General features: G+C 40.9%; 1 protein-coding gene across 6 annotated transcripts in view; it reads left to right on the top strand.

Moving 5' to 3' along the window:
• The window catches only part of RASGEF1A (RasGEF domain family member 1A), a 174,303-nt gene that overhangs the window by 142,478 nt on the left and 14,845 nt on the right, over positions 1-16,980 (top strand). For 2 of the 6 annotated variants that reach the window (XM_074874499.1, XM_074874501.1), the window contains 2 exons: positions 6,803-6,982; positions 13,307-13,435. In XM_074874499.1, coding sequence (XP_074730600.1) covers positions 6,803-6,982; positions 13,307-13,435 — 309 coding nt within the window. Of the gene's footprint in view, positions 1-4,044; positions 4,290-4,550; positions 4,637-6,334; positions 6,713-6,802; positions 6,983-13,306; positions 13,436-16,980 lie in introns of those variants that run through there. The other 4 variants (XM_074874504.1, XM_074874500.1, XM_074874505.1 and 1 more) reach the window with 4 other exon arrangements.

Raw genomic sequence — 16,980 nt, forward strand, 5'->3', positions numbered from 1 at the left:
GATGGGCATACAAAACTGTTTCTGGAATCATACTGCTCTGTGGGTATAATGTACTACTGGAACTGAATATAACATGCAAACACAGTGACCCTCTATACCCCGGCCACTTTCAAGGCCTGTAGATCGCTGGCTATCAGTTCAGACTCAGCCTCAGAGTAAGAAACAAGGTTATGCACTAAACCAGTTGTGCTTCAAAGACCAAAGCAACGTGCCGTATTCATCCTACTGTGTATGTAAAAGGGTGGGAACGGACAGATGAAGACTTGATCCCATTTTGTTATTTAATCAACACTATGAAGAATGCTATACAGAATTAAGTTTGTTTTCCATGCTGACTCCTCTGGTTTTGTCCCTCTTTGCTTCCTTCACCATAGATGCTGGGGCTTTAAATCATGTTGACATACTCTGTTAAATGAAACCAAAGGTTAATAATAGCCAGATCTGTGTGGAAGGTGACCAACAAGTGACTTGAGTAGCTTGACAATGACAGCTCCAAAGACAGCATTTCTAGGAGAGTCCCTTTATATTTGAGGTTATAGCCTCAGATCAGCACTAACGAAATTTGTGGTTACTTGCTTTTCTTAAGCACAGTTACGTTTCAAATATACACACAAGCACATTTGAGTAAGTTGTTTCCTAAATGCTTTTTTCTAAGACCAGTGGAAAATTCTCAAGTTTCTTCTTCTCTGACTCTCACATCTAACTTCATAATCTTCACTCCCAAATCAATTTCTCCTTCACTTTCACTCATTTTTCTTTGCTAATATTCCTTAATTTTACCAAGTTATTGACCAGAAGCTTTCAATTTAAGGAGATGTAACTGTACTAAGAAATTGTATTCAAACCCAGTAAAGCAAAATTTTACTGTCCAAATATAAAAACATACAAAGTAAGTGCAACAGTGTGAAAATGTCCTTATCAACATCTCACAGATGAATACTGAGGCACAGTGGGATTAAACAATTTGTCCAGCAAGTCTGTAGCACAAGCAGGAATAGAACCCAAATGCATACTGCAAATGTCAATCCAGTTCGTTAGTCGTAAGATAACAGAACATGTGGGGGTTTTTATATATATATATATATATATGAATGAGAGGCTGAAGCAACCTTCACGGTTGAGACAGTCTTGGCGTGACTGCTGCTGACTCACTCTGCAGCGAGATACTCCTCTGACCAGCTGGATTGAACCACAGCAGTGTTGCCTCCAAAGTAAGCTACATAACAAGTACAGGCTCTCCTGATTAAACTTGCTCTAGGGTCCACCCACCAGTAACATGAGGCAATACCTAATGAAAACATCTTCAAAATGCAAGCAATTTGTTGAGGAACAGAACTTACATAACTACAAAAACAATTAGACCTTAGAGAGTTTCTGTATCGACAGATTTCAACATTCAAAATATAGATAGCTAAAGGTCATTATCCACACTTTACAGAAAGAAAAATAGAAATAAAAAGATAACATGATTCATCTGTTACATGCTATACAAGCTGAATTTAGGTCTTCAGCTCCTCTGATTTATAAAAACTATCATTCAAACAACATTGCAAGACTACACAATACAGTGTCCCCACAACTAAGCGTTATGTATGCTAGAAAAGGAAAAAAAAAAAAAAAAAAAACATTTCCCTGAACTTGCATTCTCTAACACACACCCCAGCATTTATCTACACATACACAGGTATGTATATAAACAAGAAATATACCCACACATACACACACCCCTTTACGTATATGTACAAAAAAATCTAAACAGAATCTGCTGAACTGGAGGAGTATGAAAAACACTTTGATATGGTGCCAATAAGCACAATCTAAGAAACTGTAGAGAACATAATAAGTCTCGGCCATTTGTCCCTACATATATTACTTTGGATTTTGTCCAACTATGGCAAGAAGCAGCTCCTATGCAATCTGTACTCTGGGGAAGAGGCACAGCCTGTCACGTATTCCAAACCTCGGTAGAAACCCTAGGTGCTCTTTAGGGTGCTTATTGCACGGTGGTATAACAGGCCTTTGCCTACAGACCAGAGTACGGATACATGACTCTCAGAGAAGAGAGAGTGTGCCTAGCTAGTATAATTTTCCTTAATTCTATTAGAATGTTTCTAAATTCCTATATCTCTTACTTCCAATAACAGGATAGATCTAATTTCTGATGTCAAAAAAACCCCAAAACCCAAAAGATCAGGTTTTGTTTATACAACAGATTGAATTTGTGACTAGAGCTCAATCAACTATGTATGTTTTACTAAGATTAATGGTTGTATACTTCTACAAGTCTCAGCAAATATTTGAGTAAGGTGGGAAAACAGATTAGCACAGAAACAGAACGAGATCTGATACTTGTTTTCATGTGTACTTATTTGTGGGCTTCGTGTTGTTCTTCGCTGTAAGTATTAGATGAGTTATTAAAGAGCATTCATAGCCTTCAGAAAGGAATATTATCATATTTATTATACAGTGTTAGCCTATGAATTCCTACCTCATGCTTTTGATAACTGTTTATAAATATCTTAAAGATCTTTTAATCAGACTTGACAAAACTTGTCCCTCACCCTCCTCTAGCATTCTACACTAACATCCTAATGCAGTACTGCAGCAGGTCAGACCGCTGGATTCAAAGCTCACACTGCCTGGGACTTCCATGGTGTCCGAGGCAGACAGCGTGCTGTAACTGAGGGAAGCCTCAGAGTAAACAGGTATCAGATCCGCTACAATGCCTGCATGCTCTAAAAGTTGTGGAATACAGCTAAGATATTAGAGTGAGACTAAGAGCAAAGCAGACTTGGCAGGGAGGAAAAGGACTGACTTTTCAAGTTGTCATTTAAAAGTTCATTTTAAATAAGGAAAATAAATATGATAGCAGATCTGTTAAGATTTGGAAACCAAGAAGGAATTCAGTAGGCAAGCAGTAAAGATGATGAATAGCCACAAATCTTTTTAAAATTATTGCGTGTTTAGGATGGATGACAGTGCTTGTCCTCAAATGGTGAGCAAACATGAATGTATTCCTTATACTCTTGAGTATGTGCATGTTCCCAAATTTGTTTGCCCTGCCCACCTACCTAGACTGGCATGCTTACTTACAAAAAGGCTTTTCCCACATTAATCACTGTGAAAACCTGTAAAACCTTCTATTACATATTCAGACACATTAAAAAAATACATTTAATAATAAAAATAAAATTAATGAATGCCTGAAGACAATGGGGCAAATACTAAAACACCCGAATCAAAGTAAAATGAGAAACAGGATGGGAAAATATGCTTATGTGGTGGAAGGCTGCAAAGATGGGAACCCTCAGTTGCTCCTGGATATAGGCGGGGGAATTTGTGGTACGGCTGGATTCACCCACCGAGTGTTTCCATGGGAGATCAGATTCTAGATATGCACCCAGACCTGCCTGTGAAACAACAAGGGCTGGTCCAGCAGCAGCCTTACGGCCGGTGACCAGCCCAAAACGATCAGATGACTGGCTCAGGGAAGCTGAAAAGAGAAACAGCTCTAGCAGAAAGAAGAATAAAAACAATTATTAGCAGGGAGGGTTGGGTGGTATCCCTCGTGCTGCAGTAATTGCAGCAGGTGCTACCGTGTGTGCTGGCGTAACCAGCTTCGCTGGGAGAGTCCCGTCCCGCGCCGCTGGCACGAGGCCGCGCCGCGCGAGCAGCACGTGGTCCTCGCCACGGCGGGAGCTGCCGGCGGACGGGACCGCGCTGTCCCTCGAGGCCTCCCCACCGGAGGTGGGAAAGCACCCGCGGGCGAGGGGCTTTCAGAAACCCACACGGGGCTTGGGGTGTGAACAACGAGCGGCCTGGTGGCTCAAGAAGGTTTTTCTGGGAGGAAGGGGGGGGGGGGGGGGGGGTGAAAAAAAAAAAAAAACAAACCAATACCAACCAAAATGGGAAAAAGCCAACCAACCAAAATACCCACCCCAAAACCCCCCAGAAAATTCAAATGTTAAAAAAAAAAAGTACCGTTGAGTCAAACTGAGCGGGCAGGCCAGCGTAAGCCCCGCCGCGGGAAGGGGGTGACAGCCCCCGCGGGGCTCCGCGCGCCCCCGCCGCGGTGACTCGGCTCCGTTTGAACTGGCCACGCTCGCGCTCAGCCAACAGGGCACCGCGCTGGGCCCTGACGTCACGGGCGGCGGGAGCGGGGCCGGGCGGCCGCCACGGGCGGGCGGGCGGCAGCTCCGCCACGGGCGGGCAGAGCTGTCAGAGCTGTCAGCCGCGGGCCGCCGCCGCCCCTGCCTACGCGTATGTACACGGCGCTCAGGAAAATGAGGGTAAGCGCGCGCCGGGTCGGTCGCTGCCGCCGTGACCCCCACCCGCCGTGTGCGGGCAGAGCCCCGGGCTGGCGGCTCGGGGAAAACCCCGTAACGGTCGAAGGTGGGGGGGGGCGGTGGGTTCGCCTCAGAACTTCCCCCGCGGCGGAGCGAGCGTCTCCCCTGGCCGGCAGCGGCGGGGCTACGGCGCGGGGGGCGGCAGGTGGCAGGTGCTGCCTGAGGGCGCCGGCTGCGGCCGCCGCCGCCCGCCCCCGCGGAGCCGGGGGCTTGTGTGTGGGGGCAGAACGGCGCGTTGCGAAAAGACGTACGGGTGACAGAGGCTGAGAGCGCCGGGGCTGCTGCCGGAGGTATGAACTGCCCTCCCCGCGGCGGCTGCCTCCCCCTCAGCGCGGGGGCACCCGGCGGACCGCGGCCTCGGGCTGTCGGGGGGGGGGGGGGGGGTGCGGGTGGCAGCAGCCAGCCCCGCCGGGGGAGCCAGGGCAATCCGGCAGGATCGGTACAGGCTGCTCTTGCAAAGCGTCTTTAAAAACAAAACCGATGCAACAACGAACGTCTTAAAGGAGTTTAAAACACTTGATGGCAAAACCGGGACGCGTTTCCTCCTAAAGCATCTTTTCAGTGGGTGCTTAATTGGTGGTTAAATTCCCTTAAGACCCTGTGAAACTTGATATTACTAGCCAGAAGTACCCATCACAGTCTGTCCAGCCTCAGAAGTAGCCTTCAGCTCTATCTCTTGGACCTTAAAAGGGAAAAAAAACTCTAAATTACTGGCGAGTTACATAGTATGCATAGCAAAGCTGTTGTCTTCATCATATGCTCCAGCGATTTGTCAGATTGTTGTGTACTGCAAAGCTTAGGCCTAACAAATCTGTGAAATACTGAGTAACCTTAATGCCTGTTGGTGCAGAATTGTAATTTTTCATCTCTTTTGATATGGCACTAGATCCTGCATTTTCTGTTTTATTTGACTGTATGTCCTGAACTTCTGAAACTGAACTTAATTCCTCGGAGTAGTCTCCCTGGTTGCTATTAAACAGCTGCTATATTTTGACTTAAAAGGAATTACACTTCCCTTATATCTGTATCATGTATTAATACAGAAAGGTCTTCTGGTTAATGCCACAGAACAATTCTACTTATCAGCCTGATACATAAATAAATCTGTCACCTTGATGAACAAGTATTGTTAATACATTCATCTGAGCTTAAAAACAGACAAATGTTTTGTATCCTAGGTTGTAAACGTGAATGATCACTTTGGAGCATTTGGGAGGAAGAATGTGCCTTGCATTAAAAGAATACAAAGTACAGTTTTGCTCTGCAGTTGTTTCAAGTGCTACCTAACAAAAAAAGTAATTAAAAAACCCTTACAGCATTTAAGGTTTTCAGTTCTTAAACTGGTTTTTGAAAAATTGCTAAAGAGAGAACTTATGTGGAAGACACTATTGCAGTTAGAAACAGCTGTCAGTTTAGAGGTACTGGAAGTGGCCTAATCCTTTTCATCTATGTAAGTGCTTTTCAGAGTGTGACAATACCATGTTTGTTTCATAGATGGTGAGACAGCAGCTAAGGAGTTAACACTGCCTTCTTTTCACTTTATGTTCTAAACAGTCTTAACTATTGCAGCAGACAGGGGGAAGTGTTTTGATACTGATGCTGAATAGTATTTGCAGCCTTTGCATACAGTAGCAGGATATTTTGTTTAGCCTTCTGCATATATTTAAGCTGTAGCCAGTTTAAAACAAACAAACAGAAAAACTCCCGTAGTTTACTCACAGTTGGTAACTACTGTATACTGATAGAGCTTCCGGCCAAGGGGAGGGAGGTGGAAACCCCAAACCTTCGTGTGGTTTTTCTATTGCGACAGCAGGTTTGTTTCCTAAACAAAAATCTCCAAAGAGACTCTCATTAGAGTTATATATTACAGTATATGTCACAGCATTCAGTTCCATCCAGTTCATGGTTTCATGTACCAGAAAAAAAAAGAGAATTTTGTTCAGACAGTATGTTCCCCACTGTTTCCAGTGATATCTATGTGCAGGAGAACATGCATTCTGTCGAGACCTGGATTACATCTAGCTACGGAAGTGGTGGAGGATTTATACCACAAGTCAAGTATTTTAGCCAAAGATCTGACTTCAAAAAAAAGAGGTACATTAAGGCACAGTATTGTTTGTTTGTTTAGTAAGGCACTACTTCAGTATCTTTGAAATTCAGAAAGCATTTTGCATTTTTATCCCTCTATAGTGACGGGGGAGAAAGGAGAAATTAAGTACAGTGAAGAAAATTCTTACAGCTTCTTCATCTACAACCTTCGTGAAATAGTTTAAGGTGCATTTCAAACCCCAAAGCCAGCTTACAGATGTCTGACAGCTTGGATTCAGAACTTAGCTCAAACGCCCAGGCTGCATTCAGTCAAATATGTAATTGTGTTTAATGTATGCCTCTGTAAAACCCACACGTAAGACATCCTGAAAGAAAGCTTAACCCTCTGTTTTTTGCTGCTTCTGCAGGAAACTATGCCCCAGACGCCAATATTTTCCAGCATGCTTGGTTCCAGTTGTAGTGGACAAGTGCAGCCAGATATGGGAGAGAGGTGTGTCGACCCTGTTTATCAGGATGGGAACCTTGTTTCTGGATCACTGGAGGCCTTGATAGAGCGCCTGGTGCCCACCATGGACTATTATCCAGATGTAAGTAGCCACTGAAGGGCTTTTTTTTCTTCCTATAGTTTTCCTGCATTAGTGCTTCCTCAAGAAATTCTACCTCCATCTGATTCAAGATTAAGATGTAGGCTAAAGATGCATCCATTTTACTCACGATATTCATTCACTAAAGATGTTGCTCAACGGGGATACTCTCCTTTCTGTTTTTAAATGAGAACACTTGTTAGAAAGATAAAGCCGTGTTGAACCCAAATGGCTGCCTTAAGAACCAATTAAAAGCAGCATTAACCACAGAATTTCCAATCCCTCTAAGCTGCTTTAGCTCTAATGCAGCCAAGATTAACTACTAACCAGCTCCTACCTAGGGAAGCAGACCTGAAATCAGCTCTAGTATTTATTTTTCTCCTTAATTCTCTATGCATCTCCTAGTTAAACCATCAGAAAAAAACCAAAAATAGATTTTAATAAAAACACTCTCTTTCTCAAGACATTTTAATTGGCCAGCACTGTAAAAATGTATGTTCCTGAGCCTGAAAATGATTTTGCAACTGATTAAACATCCTCAGTGCAGTCCCCTGAAGCAAATACTACCTATAGTATAACTCGAGGGCATGCAATAAGATTCTGAACCTAGGATATTTGAGAGATCGCTTTATCACTTAAAATTACGCCTTGTACCCATTAATGAAAAATGTTATTTAAACAAGCTGCCAAAGATCAGAGGGGATATATAGCATGTATTCCCTTTGAGCTCTTAAAAAGTGGCATCTGTGGCAGAAGCATCCCAGTTCTTTGTAAAGACTAACAAGGGGGTGGGAAATTGCAATCGCTATTAACTTGTATGTTGAACTTAACGCTTGCAGTAGTGAGCCATGCTGTATCTTCTTGTATGTTTCTCACTCTAATCCATGTAGAACTTTTTACTGTGGTTTCACATCAGTCATGATAAAGTCCCTCCAAGCTCCCACGTATACACCACCCATCTTCACAATCAGCATGCACAAGAAAGGGACTCCCCATATGATAGTTCAGTGGGTATAAACTTAGCAGAATTGCCAGCAATCATCAGTAAAAGATTTAACAAAGCAAACGCAGGATGTTTTAATAGTCCGGTTCCAAGGTAATCCTAAACCTTGCATTTAAATATGTCTAACATACCATTGCACTACCTTTGACAGATGCTGACTTAGTATCAAGTCTTCTATAAGACAGGGAGGGATAACCATTGTTAGACATTAAATCTCTGCTCCCTGCCCCCAAATACATATTGTAGAACAGAAGTGCAGAAAAGCAGCAGGTAGAGCTGATGTGGTATACCAGTGAAATATCTTTAGGCTGCTGTAGTTAAGCCTTCCAAGGAGTCAGTTCCTTGTCTTTTGTGTGATACTAGAATATAGTTACTTGCTGCTTGGATTTGTGAACTATAGCTAAGTTTAAGTAGCTGCTAATACACCTCCTTTATTGTAACTTTTAAACACAGTAACTTGTATTTATAACACAGCTACTCTAAAAATGGTTCCATAAAGTGAGCATTACTTAAGGGGTCTACAACTTATTTTGGAATGCGGCTAGTTTCCATGGTGCTGTCCCATACCCTGTGCAAGGGAGCACTGCAAACCAAGCAGTCACAGACCCCCACCCTGGGAGGCTGCAGTTTAAATAGACAGCAAGCTGACAGCTGAGAGAGATACAACAGAAGCAGATCAAGCGAACTCCAGGGAAACAGAGATGGAAAACAGCATTAAACCAAATTCGTCTCTTCTACAGCAGGACACATTCTTTTAGTTAAATCAGATCACCCAATTTAGCTGAAAGGATCAATTATAAAACGAGTAGATAAATAAGCTTTGAACAACATAAAAAAGAGCTGTATTTAAGTCATCTTCAAGTTTTCTGTTTCAGTTTACTTGCATGTTTATACTTAATTTCATGCTCCGTTCTATTTTTAGGGAAGTTGCCAGAGGGATAGTGATAGCCATTTACCCTGATATCCTGTCAAAAGAGCAGCCAATGCTGCGTGTTCAAGAGAAAGGTATAAACACCTCTCAGTCTCATGTCTCTGACTACACATACAAAGAAAGGCAGCAAGGCATCACGAACTAATTTGCCCCAAGAGAAGCTATTGGTAACATTAGCAGAGATTACCTTAGTTTCAGAGTGACATATCTGTAAATTGCAGTACTCATCCAAATTTTTGGATGGGGGTGGGGAAGAAAGCAAACACAGAATATCTTTCTGTGCTGGCTACAGAGGCAAAACAAAAATGTTATTTGCCATGTTGGCAGAACACGAGACAGGCAAGGGAGGATGGGAAAGATAAGGGCCTACATTTGTGTACTGCTCTTTTGAGGCTTGTTTGTGTGCAGGGATTTGTTCAGCACATAGAAAAATGTATACTCATGAGACGGAGGAGTTCGGGAGGTTAGGAATGGAATGTACCAGTCTGCAACCCTTGTGCCCAAGCAAGAAAATGTTTCAAGAAAATATTTCACAAACAAGAAGTTCCAGAATGAGCAGCGAGCACACAAAGAAAATATTTTTTTTTCTCTCTCTCCTCAAGACGACATCAGTGCATTCTTGGGTCAGAGAGTAACAATTCCTTCTTTAGTCTTGTGCACTCACACTCTCTTTTTTTTTTTTTTTTTTTTTAAATATAATTCAGCTCATCTCTTAGCAACAACTTTAGGCACTAAAGGAATCTGGCTTCTTATTCTCTTGTAAAGCACAAGCCCCTTTTGTATCAGCTTATGTTGTTCCAAGCATAGAAAGGGTTTGGTTTTTTTTTGCCACTCCTCCCAAATACCTGTCGCTTTTGTAGGATAAATGGAGCTTAACTTTCAATCTCATAGCTTATGGAAGCATTTTTTAATCATCCTTTGTCAAATCAGCTGGCTTCATAGCTGAATTTCTTTCTGCAAACTGTGATCTTCATAATTAGGGGACTGCCTATGAGACAGTGTAGGTTTTTACACTCTTAACACATTGAGCTTATATGTGTATAGTAGTACAGGTGCAACAAATCACAGAAATCCTTGATCTAAATAAAGCATATGACATTAGTATGAAATATTTCCTGTCCAAAACACCTGTGTTCCTAACCCCCAAGACCTACTGGTAAGCTGAAAGGTACAGCTTAGTTCAACCTCAGTTTTCTTTATTGGATAGGGAGTGGCTATTAGCAGAGAGGCAATGAGATGGGGGTCACTACTGCTGTCAGACCTATCAATTTTTAATTTTAATTGCAGTTACTCTCTGTCTATGCCAGCATAAGCAATAAAAGTATTATACACACACACACACACACACCCCCCAGTTAGGTGCCAGTATATTGTAAAACTGCATGTCTTGATTGACCATAATGGAACAATTTTGTTTTCCAAAGTACTGAACCTAGTTCCAGTTAAGTGATTTAAAAAAATTGAATAAAAATACAGCAGATGGGTTCCAGCAGTAATAATAATTTGTTTCTAAAACCTAGTCCAGTGTTGTTTGGAAAAGCATTGCATGGGTCCAGTACAGATATTACTGATTACAGAGAGACATCAGCAAGCATAAAATGGAAAGTACGCACTTTTATGGCCATGTATCTTCCTGCATCTTGCCAGTTTGTCACTTTTTTTGAACAGCATATAAAACATTGTCAAAGAAAACAAAGAAAAGCACAGGTCATCTGGGTCACACTCGTCTTGCAGTGTGATAATAGGGAAATGATACTTCAAGTGGGCTTTTCTCAGAGTCACTCTGGATAAATACTGTCCCACATCACACAAACTTCCACCAAGGAGACCAAGACTAGAATTAGTATGAGAAGCAAAATTATATCTTTCCTTAGAAGAATGTGTTCCAGCTTATCAGAGCGAAGGTCACTGGCAGGGCAACGTGGCTTAAGTTGTGGTTCCCTGCTACTTACACATACAGGCATCTTTCAGACAGGCTTCTAAACTCCCAAAACAAGAATACGGGGAAGGGATGAAAATATCAAAGTGCATTTTTTTTTTTTTATTCCGCATGTATCTCAAATACAAAATATGGTAAAAGTAAGGGCTGTTTCATATTTCCAGAACAAAAATTTTCATACAACCCCGTGACAACTGACACACCCAACAGCTAAATTCCTTTCCCAGATATTCCAGACTCACAGTTTTAAGTTTAGGGACGACACTGATAGAAATGAACACAGAAGTTGGCTACAAAAAACAAGAGGATAACCAGGTATAGTCTAAAACAAAAAATACCCTACCAACAGCCAGCCCCCCCCCCCCCCCATCTCACAACCTGACACTATTCTTTCTCTTGCTTTCATTCTGAATGGGGACTGTATCAGTTTAGGGATCATTCTTACATACATAAGAATTAAAGATCTGACACATTGTCCCATAACACAGCTAAGCCCCCTTTTGTGAATGAGGTTAGCTCTTCAGTCTAATTTTAGTGCTTGTAACACACCTCATACACTACTATAGATTTTTATAAAGCTTCTCCAAAGCTTACACAAGGTCATCGACTGTTTCCAGATGCAGGTATAAGAGCTACTTTGAATTTCTTTTTAAAATTAACAAACTTCAGTTTTTTGTCATTGTAAATGTAAAAATAAACTCTGAAATTCTGAAGAGAGACGGTAAAAAAATACCAAACAGAAGCCCAGTTTCTTAAATTTTCCCAACGTACACTTGTGTGGTATGATTGCAACCATGCCATCAAGAAGAAAGCCCATGCTGTCAGTGTCCAGCCACTGCCCTGGCCACCTGCTCATAGTCACCAAGAGCCTGATTGTTAGGTGGCCCAGCTGTCCATCCTCTGTAGGTATCAGTGGAAGCACTATTCAAGAACCTGGCCCAAACTGTCCATCCAGTTAACCCTTCTCCTCTCTTCCTCTATTCATAAACAATAGACAAGGCAAAGACTATGGATTAACTCCAGTTTTGATTGTACAGAATTAATTCTATTCCTAATTTAATACATGAACCCCAGTGTTAATAGGATCTTCAAATCAGAACGAGCATTTTAAATGCCTCTGCTGTATCACACTCCACTCTGTTCTTTCATTAGCTTCCTCCACAAGCTCAGGACAGAGTTGGGTGTTTAATAGATATATGCTTAATCTATTATACTGTTCGCTCCGAGAACACCATGACTTTTAGTTAACTTTATTATGTTAAAAAACCCCAAATATTCTTTTTTCCCAAATATTCTTTTTTTAGCACTCTTTATTGTGATTAGAGAGATAAACCCCATAACCTTTTTGGAGTCCTCAAGATATCATTACTGTTTAACAAGTGCGTTTCAGAGACTGCAAGCAGCAGAATTCGGTAGCTAATAGTAGAGATGTCATATTTTAGACAACTTATCTTAAGTTTTTAGATGTCTCAGTTTACTTGCCCAGTCCAAGGTGGTACATGCACACACTGATTATTTATATGCACACTTGGCTGTGGCCTCCCAAATCACATTTCTAAAAACAGGGTGCAAGTAACAGTACACACTGCAAACATAACAAAGGTTAATTGAAATCCATTGTCACGGAGATCCCCTGCAATTTCCTGACTCCAAATTTTGTCAAAAAGCCTAAAGGAAAAACAGAAGTGCTTATGAGATGCTGCTGTCATTACTCAGGCAATTACATTCAAATACAGAAGCCAAGTTTCAAACACTGAAGCAAGACTAGAAGTGAGAATGCCTTCATACCCAACTAAACTGTCCAGAGTACGATTCAGAATACATTACAGCTTTTAAATGGCAAATGGAGAGGCTATATTCTAATGAGCTTGGCATTTATTAGCAGTGTACGTACTCAAGCAACTCTGAAACAGGCCCCAGATAAGTGAAGTCAATCTTAAAACTAAATTATTGTCATATGGCCACAATCCAAGCTAAAGCTTCTGTCAGTGATTGTGGGAAAAAGGAACAAAAAAAACCCCATACATGTAGAAATTACAGCTCTGGTTTGGAATACACATGAATCAGTTTTCTGCAGCTCAATGAAAAACAATCACTCTTAAAGAAACAAAGCAGCAGAAATAGTGGTGTTCAAGAGGTATAACAGACTACACTGGACATATTTCATCTGTCTTTTTGTTGAGTGATGACTAGTTAGGCATATTAAATTTGGTATTTTAAAGGGAAATAATTTGGGAATCTGAAAACACCACAGTTAACAGCCTTGAAGCCTACAGCATTTCCTTTTAACAGAGCTAGAAAAGACCACCATGTCTTCAGAGACAGGAAAAAAATATAAAAAGTTTAAATGAAGGAAAGTTACATTTGTGGTTTATGGAATAGTTTTTTCAAGGAAGACAGATTATTTCTGCTAAAGTTATTCAACTTTTTTTTTTTTTTTCTCTTTTTCCACAGAGGACTTACATCTTCACTTTCCTATTGAGCTCACGAGTCTTCATTCACCCACACGAGCTCCTGGCTAAAGTGGGGCAGATCTGCATTAAACAGAAGCAGCAGCTAGAAATGGGGACTGAGGCAGAAAAGGTAAATGAACCATTATGTCCTTCTGTTAGCTGTGCTACTATCATTTGTTTTCCACTTTCTCCTTCTCATGGTAAAGCTAAATAGATTGATAAAGGATAAATTGTAATTGGCAGCATTGGATGCATTTTTATTTGGGTCTTTTTCCTTGAAGTACTGTTGCCTCTTTGATAGCCACAAACATAGATTATGTGCTACCTTACCAGTCGGATACAGTGGCTGGAAATATAACTTTGCTCATGAGCTACAAGTCGGTGCTGTGCACTGGAGCAGTGTGTATCTGCTGTGAAACCTGCCCAGCAGTTGCTTTGCACTTTTGAGCTTTCACCAAGTTAGGTCTTTCTTGAATCCGATTCCCCTTTCTCCAGGCACCCTCACCATCCTGTTAGAGTTGAGTGCTCTGCTGGAGGTTATTGGTGGGGTGTTTTAAGTTGGTGTAACATTAAATCAGAAAGTTGCCTCTCATGAAAATTAAGGGATGCACTACTTAAAATGGTAGCCTGTGCTGACACATGTGACTATGCAGTTTTACTACAACCGATTAAACCAAGCTGGGTCAGTTTATGATATAAACCTAAATCCATCTAAGTCTCACCGTTACGGAAAGTGTGTATTGAAGGGCTTCTGACTGAAATTGAAGTACCAGAATAGTCCAAGCTGGGATGCACATAAGAGTGTCAGAAACAAGATTAAATCAGCAAGTATTTAAAGACCTAAATTGGTCAAATCCTTGGCATGTTTTGGATCCGTTCTTCTATGGTGAGAAATTACATGCTCACATTCCTAATCTTCAGCATGTTGATGGTCCCATTTTGTTTTCTCCCTGGTACATCAGAACTCCGAGTGGGGAGCACAAAAGTTAACCCTGTGTTTTGGCAATACAGAGTTTTTGACAGCAATACCGACTTAAAGGCTTCGTTCTCCTTTATTATTCCTGGGGTGCAGTCTCATATTACATCACAAAATTACTCCACAGAAAAAAGTAACCACTTGGTGCAAAATGACTTTCATTCATGTCCCCTGATCTACTTGCCAAATAGCATGTAACTCATCATGTAGGTGCTGGGGAATTCAGGGGCTTGGGGAGAGAGGGTGCAAGAACCACTGCATCCAGCTTTGTACACAGAGGTGATACCTGTTTCTATCGCCACTGCCAAACTAGGTCATGACTAAGCAACTTCACACTGATGCTCTGTAAATTGTAGTGGTTCCTCAGCAACATGTAACTAAACAACGGAGTAGGAACTTGTAAGAGATGCTGGGACTGTCTGAAACGTGGAATGAGTAAAACTCAAGTACATATATGAAGAGGAAGACTGCTGTCAGTAGCTAGTGTCAGAATATATCTGAAATACTTGGATTTAAAAATAATGGGATATAAAATGAAACTTTTGCAAATAACAATGCACTTAGGAGATTTTAAAATTAAAACAGTATCTGGGGACTAAATCACCTGGCTGTTTAAGATAAGATATTAGTAGTATTAAGATAAGTATCATTCTGTCTTTTCAGCAGATGTGTTAAAAAAAAAAAAATCATGCTTCCACATTGAAATGAAATAGCATTACACCCTAACAACAGGATGTAAAATAGAGCAGCTCATATTCCAAACACCCACACTCTTACACCTTCTGCTGACAATTTGGAAATGGGCCTACAGGAAAACCAACAAACATCAGGGTGAGAATAAAACATGAGCGTTTGGGAGGCTGCTTTAATTCACATACTTTGCTGGTTGCTTTTTCTGCTATGGCCTTGATCCCTTCCTACCCCCTTGATATAATCTGTAATTTTTTCCTGCCCACTAAACACAAAATTCTTGAAAAACACTACATGAAATTCTGACATCCTTCTCAAATGAGTACTTTACTGTCCTCTACTGCAAGCACATATACGTTTTACAGAATAGTTTGGCCACTAGCATTTGCAAACATTTGTTTTTCTGTCTAGCAACAAATAAAAGCTCGTTTCACTTGCAGCATAGAAATTCTTGACTTAAGACACTCTCAGTATTCATAGTCATAACCCATTAAGGTATCATCAGCTACCAACACCTTCTAATTAAGTGGCTCTAACAGGAAATAGCTGGTGGCAAAAGTAGTTAAAGCAGCTCTGATCATTTCTGATAGAGTTTGCTTATGCAGATCTCTTAAGACAAGAAGCTGGCTGACTTATAGCCTGGATAGTGTCTGAACTGAAAAAGTGGCAAGGAGCCAGGTTTTGAGGTTATGCACCACAATATTTAGAATTCCTTTGTTTTTGACAGTCCTGACTAGCCAAAGAGTCCTATAGAAAACAAGTCAGAGAAAAGTGGATTAAAAAGAAAAACACTCTGGGATGTCTTGGAGCCTGCTTAGAGTCCTTCTGGCTACTCATAAAAAGGAAGGATTTCACAGTTTAAGACATCAATTAGAATATACAAGTCAGTAGTTAAGCTTGACCATAAAGGATAAAATTTAACTCCATAAGCACATTAGAGATTGGAAGGACCTAAACAAGATTGTCACAGAAATCATAGTATTATGCATAGTATTATTCAAGTGGAAAAACCTGTTGTTAAAACTGTGGTGCATTATTTCTGCAGCTTGAGAGTATTTTTGAAATCAAAATTTCAAGTAGTAAGAAATAAAAAGAGAAGTTAATTTCTACTAAAGCTTGTCTTGCCTGTCTTGGAATACATCAGTCCCTTGAAAAATTATGATTTCCCTCAGTTTTTGTTGCCAGTAAGTTCTCCTCCTAAAAGCCAAAAATCAAACCAATATTTATAACTGGGTCATTTTCATTAAAACTCCCTTTCCTACAAGCACAGTACTGCCATTGCCCTCCTTTCTGATTGGTAGCTGTTTCTCAGTCCTGTCTGTCTTGTCTCATGCAGAACAGTGCTGATCTACAGTACTTAAATTAATAGAAGTATTTTGCTTCTCAAATAAATATTTATGGGAGAAGTATTCCTATAGACTCCAGAGAACTCTATGTCAGGCCTCACAAGGGGAGGCTGACATCTGGAGTAGGACTACAGAAAAAGTAGGTTGTAGGTTTATTGCAACCATGACAAAAAGGGAAATATGTGCTGCTACCCACATATCCGTGTGATTTATATCTAGGTTATCACAAATTATGTGCATCAAGCCCGTCACGCTGCTTTGGGTTTCATTGCAGTGCACGTGAAACAGGAATCTCATGTTTTGCTATATTGATGGTTTTTTTAGTGTTGCTTTCAGAAAGCATACCTTATTTTCATGAGCATTAAAAGCATCTGCTAAAACATTAAGCTTTTTCCATGCCTGAAGAGTAATTACATGAGGAGTAATATGGTTTGCAATTCGTGTTGCAAGAGATGCCTAGCTTTCTATTGTGAAGGAAGCAAACCCTAGCAACTCATGAGTAGATACATGAGATGGGAAGTCAGTGTTCATATGGAGATACTTGCCATGGCCTAAGGAAGGATTTTGGAACCTTCCTGCCCCCATCCCTCCTTTTTCAGTTTCAAAAGTTAAAAAGAAAGGATAGTCAGGATAATTAATACCAAAAACCAGTTCCATAGCAAC

Source organism: Strix uralensis, chromosome 7 (genome assembly GCF_047716275.1).
Source record: "Strix uralensis isolate ZFMK-TIS-50842 chromosome 7, bStrUra1, whole genome shotgun sequence".
Lineage (NCBI taxonomy): Eukaryota > Metazoa > Chordata > Aves > Strigiformes > Strigidae > Strix > Strix uralensis.